The 12,361-nt window shown below is 37.5% G+C and overlaps 1 protein-coding gene across 1 annotated transcript in view; it reads left to right on the top strand.

The window, feature by feature from the left end:
• The window catches only part of IFIH1 (interferon induced with helicase C domain 1), a 56,051-nt gene extending 44,238 nt beyond the window's left edge, over window positions 1–11,813 (top strand). Inside the window, exons 9-16 of the mRNA XM_082840640.1 lie at window positions 871–994; window positions 1,522–1,794; window positions 3,074–3,333; window positions 5,792–5,941; window positions 6,756–6,917; window positions 10,179–10,369; window positions 10,839–10,932; window positions 11,325–11,813. Coding sequence (XP_082696766.1) covers window positions 871–994; window positions 1,522–1,794; window positions 3,074–3,333; window positions 5,792–5,941; window positions 6,756–6,917; window positions 10,179–10,369; window positions 10,839–10,932; window positions 11,325–11,504 — 1,434 coding nt within the window. The 3' untranslated portion in view covers window positions 11,505–11,813. The remainder of the gene's footprint in view (window positions 1–870; window positions 995–1,521; window positions 1,795–3,073; window positions 3,334–5,791; window positions 5,942–6,755; window positions 6,918–10,178; window positions 10,370–10,838; window positions 10,933–11,324) is intronic.
• The last annotated feature ends 548 nt before the right edge of the window (window positions 11,814–12,361 follow it).

The raw sequence follows: 12,361 nt of genomic DNA, 5'->3' as shown, positions 1-12,361 counted from the left end.
TCTTACCTTTTAACTTAATTAACTTTGGTTATACTTTTTATTGAAGCATAACACACGTATAGAAAAGTTCAAACTCGTAAGTGTACATATTGCTGTATTTTCATAAACTGAACACACCTGTATAACCAAAATCCAGATCAAGGGACTTCCCTGGTGGTCCAGTAGTTAAGACTCTGCCCTTCCAATACAGGGGGGGCTCCGGTTCGATTCCTGGAGAACTAAGATCCCACATGCTGCGCAGTGCGGCCAAAAAAAGAAAAATCCAGATCAAGAGACAGAACACTGCCACAACGCTCAAAACTTCGCATTCTCCCCTCCAGTCACCCACCCGCCGTGGGATAACTACTATTCTGACTTCTAACACCAAAGATGGCTTTTGACTGCTTTTGCACTTTATATAAATGAAATCCTATAGTATGTACTCTTCTGTGTCTGGCTTTTTTCAAAACTCTACCTTTTAACTTTTTATTTTGGTAGAAATAATACTGAAACCAGTTCTTCAAAAAGGAATGCTTTCTAAATTAAATTACAAGCTTTCTAAATAATTGGTGCATTACTTTAATATATATTTTAAAAATTACTATTAGCATTCAAAGTGTATATCATTCATTAATTTTATTTTTGTAAACTTTTAAATTGGAAATTCCAGCAGGGATACCTGGTATTGGTGTGGTGTGGCTCGAGGCTGGAAGTAGAAGAGAAGCTGATAAAAAAATCAGTGTACAAAGAGGTGATCAGAGTGACTTGTTACTTTGTCTAGACAAAGATTCTGAATCAAATTTGTTATAACATGGAGATTATTTTAACAAAGATAATGTTATTCATTCAGCAATATAAACATGTAAGAATAAGTGTACAATTTGTTTTTAGGATCCATTTAAAGATAAACTTCTAGAAATAATGACAAAGATTCAAAGTTTTTGCCAAATTAGTCCAATGTCAGATTTTGGAACTCAACCCTATGAACAATGGCTCATTCAAATGGAAAAACAAGGTAATTTGGGTTTTGACATAACACAATTTATCCCATGCTTATGCCATGATTCCAGATCACATATTCCCAAGCAAACCGAAAGTAAGTGTAATAGGCAATGGAATTTCTGTGTTCTGAGTAGGACAGGGATAAACACGTTCTAATTCCTTATCTAAGGAAAGAGGCACCAATTCATTTTCTCTTTATCTCCAGAGTCTTTCACTTATTGTATATTTAAAATATTAAGATAAATATTAGTATCTCTGTTTCCAAATGCAAACGCAAACAATATGTTTTTCATGCCATTCCTCTGAGTCAGCATGAGTCAAGTATGTTTTCTTGCTGATGCAGAATACAAGTAGCAAGTCTAGGAGTCAAAAAACTTGCCCCCTTTTAGTGCTCATGGCACGTTTTGAGCCTTAATTTGCTCATTTCAAAAACATGGTGAAGCCTATTTTCGAGGCAGTATCATAAACATATTCAAGTCCACAGCACAGTTGAGGGGGTGTTCTATCATTATTTCACTCCACATAACATATTTTTCATAGCTGCAAGAGAAGGAAATCGCAAAGATCGTGTTTGTGCAGAACATCTGAGGAAGTACAATGAGGCCCTACAAATTAATGATACAATCCGAATGATTGATGCATATAATCACCTTGAAACTTTCTACAATGATGAGAAAGAAAAGAAGTTTGCAGTCCTAGGAGATGACAGTGATGAGAGTGATGATGATGGTGATGATGATGAAGATGCAGGTGATGAAAAGAAACCTTTGAAGCTGGATGAGACAGATGGATTTCTCATGACTTTATTTTGGGGTAAGAATCAGTGTAACATTTTTGCATGGTCTTATGCATTTACCTCTTTAGCATGAACCCACTGCTTCTCAAGAGCTCTCCAAAAGTCCCTCTTAAAATAATCTTTCATTGTGAAAGAAGAAATCCCCCTCATATTGGGGCTGTTTCTGATTGATGGGATTAAGTAGCCATGAGCTGTATCATCATAATTAATCATTTGGTCATCTGGTTTTATTGTCAAGATGACTGCAATAAATTTATAGTAAAGACTAGCCTAATTATTAGATATGGCACAAGACTAACTGTAGTTGAACATCTTAGTACTTCATTATATAAAATCTTCCAGTTATTCACATATTTTACTAATTTAAACTAATTATTTCTTGCAAATCAAAACTGTAATGAGGTATCACCTCACGCAGTCAGAATGGCCATCATTAAAAAGTCTACAAATAGTAAATGCTGGAGAGGGTGTGGAGAAAAGAGAGTCCTCCTACACTGCTGGTGGAAATGTAAATTGGTGCAGCCACTATGGAGAACAATATGGAAGCTCCTCAAAAATCTAAAAATAGAGTTACTATATGATCCAGCAATCCCACTCCTGGGCATATATCCAGAGAAAACTCTAATTGTGAAAGACGCAAACACTGCAATCATAGCAGCACTATTTATAATAGCCAAGACATGGAAGAAACCTAAAAGTCCACCAATAGATGAATGGATACAAAAGATGTGGTATAGATAGATAGATAGATAGATATAGATATATATAGATAATGGAATACTACTCAGCCATAAAAAAGAATGAAAAAATGTCATTTGCAGCAACATGGATGGACCTAGAGATTATCATACTAAGTGAAGTAAGTCAGACAGAAAGACAAATAATTATGTGATACCACTTATATGTGGAATCTCAAATATGATACAAAGGAACTTATTTATAAAACAGAAACAGACTCACAGACATAGAAAACAAACTTATGGTTACCAAAGGGGAAAGGTAGTGGGAGAGGGATAAATTGGGAGTTTGGGATGAGCAGATACAAACTACTATTTATAAAATAGATGAGTGACAAGGTCCTACAGTGTAGCACAGGGAACTATATTCAATATCTTGTAATATCATATTCAATATCTTGTAATAAACCATAATGGAAAAGAATCTGAAAAAGAATATATGTAATACTTATGTATATATAACTGAATCACTTTACCGTACACCCGAAACTAACACAACATTGTAAATCAAGTATACGTCAATAAAAAAGAAAATAAATAAACTAATTATTTCTTAAAGAAAATAAGAAAATGTTGAAAAAGCTGGCTGTAAACCCAGAACATGAAAATGAAAAGCTTACCAAATTGAGAAACACCATAATGGAACAATATACAAGGGCCGAGGAATCAGCACGAGGAATAATTTTCACAAAAACACGACAAAGTGCATACGCCCTTTCCCAGTGGATTACTGAAAATGAAAAATTTGCAGAAGTAGGAGTCAAAGCCCACCATCTGATTGGAGCTGGACACAGCAGTGAGTTCAAGCCCATGACACAGGTGAAAACATCCTTTTGGATTTTTTTTCCTTATGCCGTTATTTCCCTTCCCAGTTTAGTTGTAGTCTTTTGTTCATCAATCTTCCCACCAACCCACCAATACTTTAATGGAATGAAACACTTGTTCTTGAAAGAAGATTGTTTAATAGCAATCAATCTGTGGTATTTGATAGGCTAACCATTGTTCTAAGAATCATTTTTTCCACAGTCTTGGAGGAACTTTCTAGATTGAGTTTCCTTTGCAAAAAATGATTGACATTTAAACTTAGTAACAAAATGGGAAAACAATTGCAATATAATATCAAGTGGAAAAATCAAATTCCCACAAAAATGTGTGCATTATAATTAGAATTATGTAAAATATGTTTGCATAGAATGAGATCTTTAAGGGAATTTGGAAAAATTAAGACATTTGATGTGTTAGAGATTTGGGACTATGAGAGATTTTCTTTTCCTTTTTAAGATTTGTTTTGTTTTGTTTTCAATTCATTATACTACTTTTGTGCACAGTATTAAAAAAACACTTGGGAGAGAAAAAAGACAGTCATAGAGATTATAAGCATGGGTGAAACCAGGATAGCTTGTTAGAGTAAAATGTTCTGAAGTCATATTGGTCCTCAGTCTTGCTGGACAAGGGGACACTTCAGTTCTGTTATGCTCATCATCATTTGGTCCACTGGAGCAAATTAAATCTGTTTTAATGTTTGCTGAAAAATAGTCATTCTTGAAATTGTTCACCATAACTCTCAGTATACTCTCTACATGTACTCATGTTAAAGTTGCTTCTAAAGTTTATGCCAGAGAATGCACTGTTTTCTTTCAAAAAACAAACTCCTTGTTGGGTAAGGAGTTTACATCCTTTTTTATGATGAGAGCTGGTTTACTTAATATGTTTCCCTTTTTGCCCTAGCTTCCAGGAAACTCACAGGCAAAATTGAAGTTCATTTTCTCAGCCTATGTGTTAATCCTTGCAAGTAATATACCTATACTCTTTCATTTTTGGTCCTGTTTTTAAGTTTTTATTCTATTAGCTTTAGTGTTAAGACTTTGATTTTATGTGGCCTCAGCTCCTCTTTGAAAAGAGATGGGGTACAAATGGAAGGTATGCATTCAAAGCTAGTTTTTGCTCCTTATCCATTTCAGACTTGGTGGCTGCATGCCAAAATTTAGAACATGCCCCCTTCCTCACTCCCCACATCCTAACCTGTGAACTGAGCTGGACTTATTGGAAGAGGAGTTAAGCATCTATGTGATATGATTTGAGGGTCTGACACTGTGTCTGAAATTTTCCTTTTTAAAGTTACTCCTGTGAATGAAGGCAAAAACATCTGCTAAAATCCAAAAACATGTAAGTTTTTATCAGTGGATATGAGTGCAAGAAGGAGAAATTATCAGAGAAGACTGGAGAGCGATCTTTCTGCAGGATTCTCCAGCAGTTAGGTGTCAAATAAAGACACCTGACATGCTGCCTCTGAAAAGAAAGGGATGGGAATAGGAGAACATACGTTTGTCTGACAGGTGTATTTTTGTTTAATGTTTGGGGGCAAAAGATAGGGTGAATGTGCACCAAAGGCCACTGGACCAACAGCTTTGATAAGAATGGTTATGAAAATAAAACTCTACTGGCCACGTCGAGCTAGAATTATGCTCAATCATTCCTCCTATGCAAGGGCCAGAGTGCATATTTGATTACTTTACCTACATTAACTTTCAAAATTCAGATTTTCCCACAAATATAGCTGTTTTAATTATGGTTTTAATAACATCTTTCATTTTTATTTATATCCTTTTGAACAGAAATATATTTACCTCTTTCAAAATTAATAAGGTACAATATTTACCTCTTTCAAAATTAATAAGGTACAGGATGTACCACTGTCCTCCAGTCTCCCAGCTCCCCTCACTGGAGGCAGCCAATGTTTTCAGTTTCTTCCAGGAATGTTTCTTTCTTTTTTTTTTTTTTGCTTGAATGTCTCTTAAAATGACCAAATGCAGTATACCGTGTGTATTTTCTCTGTGACTCAAAATCCAACTATATGTTTAAAATTGTCACTGCATCTTATCCTCTGTTAAAGAGTCTGAAATTAATGTATCAATAGTAAAAAGCAAAGCCTATTTTAGTTTCTTATTGCTGTATCCTCTTCTCAACTGAAAGCATCTCCTTTCTTCCTTCCAAGTCACCCATCAATTTATTTCCTTGGCATAAATGATGGCCTTCCCACCTCCAGACTGGAGGATGGAAATATTTTTGTCATTGTATAGTAATCCCAGATTGGAAATCAAATGTTGTCTCACCATCATGTCTTTGTTCAATGCCAAAAACAGATGGCAGCAAATCCGTGTATGATTTAATCCTTTAATTTACACTGACCAGTTGCAATTTAATATTTCTTTTCCTAATTAGGAGATTTTAATGTGTTTAGTGTTACAACATTTAATTTACTAAAATGTTTCTTCAGAATGAACAAAAAGAAGTCATTAGTAAATTTCGCACGGGAAAAATAAATCTGCTTATCGCTACCACAGTGGCAGAAGAAGGTCTGGATATTAAAGAATGTAATATCGTTATCCGTTATGGTCTCGTCACTAACGAAATAGCCATGGTCCAGGTACATTCAAATACCTCAATTATGTTAATTTTTGATTTTGTGTTCTTGTTTTGTTTTCTTTTAGTAAAACAGCACACATAGTTTTAAAAATATATGTTTTCCTACGAAAATAGAAATCAACCAGATAACCAGACAGCCACCAAATTAAGAAATACTTGGATTTCAGGGGTCCATGTGTTATTCAGTGCCTCACTACTCAGAATGCATTTTTCATGAGGGTGATATTAGAGTTGATAATGAGGTTCCTGGGCAAGGCCATAACATTTTCTTTTACTGAAAATGTACCTAAATATTATCACTTTATACAGAAGACTATAGAAATGTATCACCATGTTGAGCATGTTTTCATGGAAATACGTGCTCAACGTTGAAGGTAGGATGCCAGGAACAGAGCAGCATTCTCCACAGCTCTGGTGGCAAGGTCAGAGATGCCCTTCTCCCCATTCATCCCTCCTACGAGGTGGGGGGCAGTGGGACTTCCCCAGCCCAAACCACTGATGATGGTTCACAGGGTTTGAGAGGGGTGCCCCGGGGAACAGAAAGGCGGGACAGGACAGTCTTGTGTTATTGAGGCTTTTGAGGGCTGGTGTGGGGACTTAACCACCCTCATTCTAGAACATTTTTTCTGCATTAAGGTGCATTTTGAGTTTGAAATAGCCGACTAATAAAGACTGAAAAATAATTAACTTTACAGAGAATAGAGGGATCATTGGAGGACTGGGAGACTGAGCAGTGAATATCATTCCAGGACAAAAATGGGAGCATTCACAGCAAGGCATAGTCCTTCATTGACTTGCTTTCTTTCTGTTCTCAGAGTCGTGGTCGAGCCAGAGCTGACGAGAGCACCTACGTCCTGGTTGCCCAAAGAGGCTCAGGAGTTATTGAACGTGAGACAGTTAATGATTTCCGAGAGAAAATGATGTATAAAGCTATAGACCGTGTTCAAAATATGAAACCAGAGGAGTATGCTCGTAAGGTATTGTTTTGGGCCAGCTCTGAATTTTGGTTTTCCCTTGAAAATGGCTGCCTGTGGTTACCATTGATATCTCTGTGGCTAAGTCTCCAGACAGAAACTGTGCTGAATTATAAATTCCAGTTTGATGAGCTGTGCTGAGTCCAGATTCACATACAAAGAATCAAGATCCATGGTGGGCAGAAATTGTCAGGGAGCCGTTCTATAAACTTTGATAATATAAAATTAGGTTGTCACTAATCCAGAAAGACTAGTGCAACTCACTCGTTCAACCACACCTGGTCATTTTGGTCGGGTCTAATCGGTACAGGCACAATTTTTTCATTCCAGAAATATCTGTGAACTGCCTACTGTGTGTCAGGCAACATTGTAGAAACAGAACATAGCGGCAAGCAACGCAGATAGACCCCTGCTGCATGAAACTTATATTCGAGTACGTACATGGTGAGATTTGCGGAGGGGAAACAATAAACAGAAATAAGGCAACTTATACATCGAATGGAAAGAAGAGCTGGAGAATTAGAACAGGACAATGTGAAACAAGCTTCTAGATGAGCACTTTAGGTTTGGTGTTTGGGAAAGGCTTCTTAGAGGGAGAGACATTGAGGCTAGCCCTGAATGGTAAGAAAATACATCATATATCATCTATCTGCATCTCAGTTTACTAACATGGAGTCATTTGAGTTGTGAGAGGAATGCAGTGAAGGAAGAATGTAGTTCTACAATATTTCAGGAAATCCCCCATACCACTGAATTAAAGACTGTAACTACTATAATAGCAAACAATCCATTTAGAAGAAAATTCACACCCTTGCATATGGGTGTGAATGTTAGTTTCTTAACATTGGAATTGGCTCTACCCTAAATAGAGTTTCACAAAAGGGATGCTTTCAAATTGGTGTGCATTGCTATAACCAACTCCAAGGTTTCCTGGCCAGGTTTCTACATGAATTTATATTTTAAAACCCCTTTAAATATAAGGCAAACCAAACATTTTGTGGCGTCAGATCAAACATTTGTGGCCATATAATACCCCTGGAAAGTTATTGTTTTACATTTAAAGTCCTAAATAAATCAGTCAAGTGGGATGTTTTCAAAGGTTGATATTTCAAGACCCGTTGTTCTGTATAAACTCTAGAACCATCTCTGGAGTTTATGAGTCACATTTTTCCAGATAATCTCTAGAAAAAGACCCAGTCCCTTTGGGGGCCCTGGAATGGACTATATTTTTAGGTCTCCTTTGGCTAAGAGACCTACTCTCCTAAAACTACTCCAGGTAGACAACCCCAGAGAAGGGATGGCAATGGCGTGGGGTATATGCCACCACTACTCTGTACAAAGCCCCCAGCACCCATTGCCACCAGGTCAAAGCACTCCTTTCTTCTGATTTAAGAACTTCCTCAACACAACTTTCAGGCAACCACTAATCAATGGTGAGAGTTGACACATAAGGGGAGGTTTATTTTCCATGTCCTATACTGAGTTTATACATAACCAAAAGCTTCTTCAATCAAATCAGACTTCTGGGAGCAAGTTGAAGGTGTTAACCATGTTCCCTGGCCTTCACCCAACAACATTTGCCACATTTTTACATTTTATTTGGGCTTTGATCATAGCTGTGCCTCCCATATATTTGTTATGATTTATTTTCTCTTTTTGCCCCTCTAATTGTTTCATATTCTTTACTAGTTTAGAGCTACTCTTTTGGTTTCCGGTGTCCTGATTACATTTCCAAACACTGACCTCGGTTTTGCTGCCTTTTTTTCTGTCAAGCTCATAGTTGTTTCTTAATTGCCCACATGTATCTGTTCCTGTATGCCAAATCATCTTTGCACCAGCTCCCTGACCTGTAAATAGCTTGCAAGAACAACCTAATTAAACTTTTAAAGAACAGAATACTTCAATTCATTACATTGTTATAATTTACATGGGAAATTAGTCTTCATACTTGTCTGATTAAACTATGTCATAGCCTGCAGGCTCACTTGCAAGGTTTTGTTCTCTTTTCTGTGCTAAATATGGCTGCCTCAAATCAAGGTCTAAAACACAGAGGCGAGAGCCAAAGAGATGGGCCATTCAGCTTTGCTCCTCAGCACTGGTAGTTTACTTTTACTGAAAACTTTCCTTCGATCTTAAGGAAAACAATGGCTTCCTCCACAACTTAATATAAATTTGTCATCTCTGAGAGGTTTAGTTTGGAGGTAGATTATTTAAGAACTAGGTTTTCTATTGTGAAATTGTATAGGTATGAGAAATGGCCAGTCCCTACCTCAGGTTTTATATCTCTCACAACCTATATTTTCTCTGTTATGAAATATTGATAAGTTTCTCTACTAGCCACAGAATGGGGGATAGAAAAATTTAAGGACTTATTCTCTCATATAAAGAATGTGGGCAGTGGGCAATCTAGACCCATACAATCGCTCCATGACGTCATGAGGAAGCCAAAACTCCTCTCTCTCTCTTCTCTGCCCTTTTATTATTTGGCTTCCATTCTCAAGGTCAAAGCTTTTAGAATTTCAGCTGCTGCATGTTCACTCTAAGAAGGAAGGAAGAGGAGGATGGAAAAGGCAACAGTGCCCATGCCAACTATCTGATACTTAAGGAACTTTCCTGGAAATTTCACTCAACATCTTCTTATGTCTCAAAGGCCACTGGCTTGGAAATGTCCTCATTTAGCTGGCATATTTCCACTCAGAATAAAATCATAGTTCTGTTCCTATGAAGAATGGCTGCTGAGTGGGAAACTAGTATTTTCTGTCACAAATGTATAGAGGAGATAAAGATAGCTAAGAGTCTGGAAATTACAACATATGAAGAAAAATGAAAGAAACCGGGGGCTTATCATGGATAAGAAACGACTAAGGGTGATGAAGTAACAGTGTTTAGTTCTTTAAAGAGACTCCATGTGGAAGAAAAATTAGACTTATTTTATGAGACAGAATTAAAACTAACGGAGCTGGGGCTTAGAGGGATTTTTTTTTTTTAATATTGCCAAAGACTTTCTCACAACAGAACTTTTCTAAAATGGAATGGGCTGTGTTCTGAACACCTGAGGATTCCATATTTCTGTGATTACAGGAGAAGATTCTATACTAAGTTCTTTGGGGGCCATCACCTCATTACTTCTATTTCTAGACCAAGTATAGAATTTCATGAGTCAAGTGTACATTTTCATAACTGTCTAAGATCTCTGAATTCCAGGAGACTTACTTCAGTGAAACGATGAAAAAGACCACATTGAATATTCTTTTCTTGATGCAGATTTTGGAATTACAGATGCAAAGTATATTGGAAAAGAAAATGAAAATCAGGAGAAGTATTGCAAAGCAATTCAAGGACAACCCATCATTAATAAGTTTTCTCTGTAAAAACTGTAATGTGCTAGCCTGCTCTGGAGAAGCTATCCACGTAATTGAAAAGATGCACCATGTCAATATGACACCAGAGTTCAAGTAAGTCCAGGAAGACTTAATTTTAAATTTCTTTATAAGGGATGAAGCAGGTTGTATTGTAAATGTTCTTCCAAAATAGTATAAATGAGATTCATTATTTTTCAGAACTTTCCTTTCTCAGCCCCCAAATTATAAACCCTATTTCATGTACAGTTTTCAAATATATGCACTGGGGCAGGAAAGGAGAAGTGAAAGCCACTTTCATCCAAGGCACATCAGTTTGTGAATGCTCATATTTGTTCTTAACTTCTTGAACAACTTAAGTCTAGTTAAAGTAATCAGCAGACTTGAAAGAAGCTACAAAAGGCCACATACCCCTTGAGAGGTACCTGCTGATCTGGAAGAAGGGATGAGGTGCTGGCTGGTGCACGCATGTGGACAAGTGGCAAGCCCAGCAATGCGTACCATGTGCGGCATACTGGTCCTGTGTGAATTCTCAGGGGTGATTCTGATTCCTTGATAATTTTAGGAAACTGTACATTGTGAGAGGAAACAAAGCACTGCAAACAAAGTTTGCTGACTATCAAACAAATGGAGAGATAATCTGCAAAGAATGTGGCCAAGTAAGTAAATTGCTGTGGGCTTAATTTTACTTTGGCCGAAAGGAATTCTTAATTGAATGTGCTTTTCTTAAAAAAAAATTATATATTTATCTTTGGCTGCATTGGGTCTTCGTTGCTGTGCACGGGGGAGGGCTACTCTTCGTTGCAGTGTGCGGGCTTCTCATTGCGGTGGCTTCTCTTGTTGCGGAGCACAGGCTCTAGGTGCGCGGGCTTCAGTAGTTGTGGCTCGTGGGCTCAGTAGTTGGCTCACAGGGCATGTGGGATCTTCCGAGACCAGGGATCGAACCCGTGTGTCCTGCATTGGTAGGTGGATTCTTAACCACTGTGCCACCAGGGAAGTCCATGAATGTGCATTTAATTTTTCCTCTTGTTCTCTCTCTTTTGTTTTCCAGGCTTGGGGAACGATGATGGTGCACAAAGGCCTAGATTTGCCTTGTCTCAAAATAAAGAATTTTGTAGTCGTTTTCAAAAATAATTTACCTAATAAACAATACAAAAAGTGGGTAGAATTACCAATAACATTTCCTGATCTTAACTATTCAGAATATTGTTTGTTTAGTGATGAAGATTGACATTTGATTCAAGATTCTTTTAAAATATTATCAACTTAACATTTAACATGATTTTGATGATTGTTTTCATTATACTACAGAACTGATGTGAGAATTAATAAAAATCATTGCTTTACTCTGTGTTGAGCTGTATGCAAGAAGACAATGTATTATACTTTCAATTTCTGCCTTGTTAGTGGGCAGAGGTAAAGAAAAGCTACCAGTAAAACTCATTAGTGTGGAGCATTATAGTACAGTGGAAAGAATGCTCGGGTATAAATGTGGATCTGAGGTACTAATCTCAGTCCTGTCACTAATTTTAAGAATAAAATTAAGCAAATCCGTTCATCTTCCTGAATTAGTCTCCTTGTTGGTGAAATGGTTATGGTATTATCTGCCTTTGCTTTTATTAGCTTTCTATTGCTTCATAACAAATTACCACAAATTTAGTGGCTTAAAACAACACCCGTTTATTATTGCACATGTTCTGTAGGCCAGAGGTCAAGGCGGGGTCCTCTGCTCAGTGTCTCAGAAGGCCGAAATCAGGGCGTCAGCCAGATGATGTTCTCATCCAGATACACTGGGGGAAGAATCACTTCCAAGCTCTTTCAGTTTGCTGGCTGTCACCTCCTTGCAGCTGAAGACTAGGATTCCTGTTTTCTTGCTAGCTGTCTACTGGGGATCATTCTAAGCTCCACGGGCACCCTCACCACGTGGCCTGCTCACGGGGCCTCTCACAGCTCTTTGCTTCTTCATGGCCAGCAGGAGACTCTCTCAACTCCGCTAAGGCAGTCTTAACTGTAATCCCATCATACTCACAGGTCCCACCCACACTCAAGGTCGGGGGAATTTTCAGGGAATATACACTGCAGGCGGAG

This window comes from Leucopleurus acutus (assembly GCF_964270905.1).
Source record: "Leucopleurus acutus genome assembly, chromosome: 6".
In the NCBI taxonomy this organism is placed as follows: domain Eukaryota; kingdom Metazoa; phylum Chordata; class Mammalia; order Artiodactyla; family Delphinidae; genus Leucopleurus; species Leucopleurus acutus.
The sequence above is the reverse complement of the archived record's forward strand: the minus strand, read 5'-3'. Positions and strand labels throughout refer to the sequence as shown.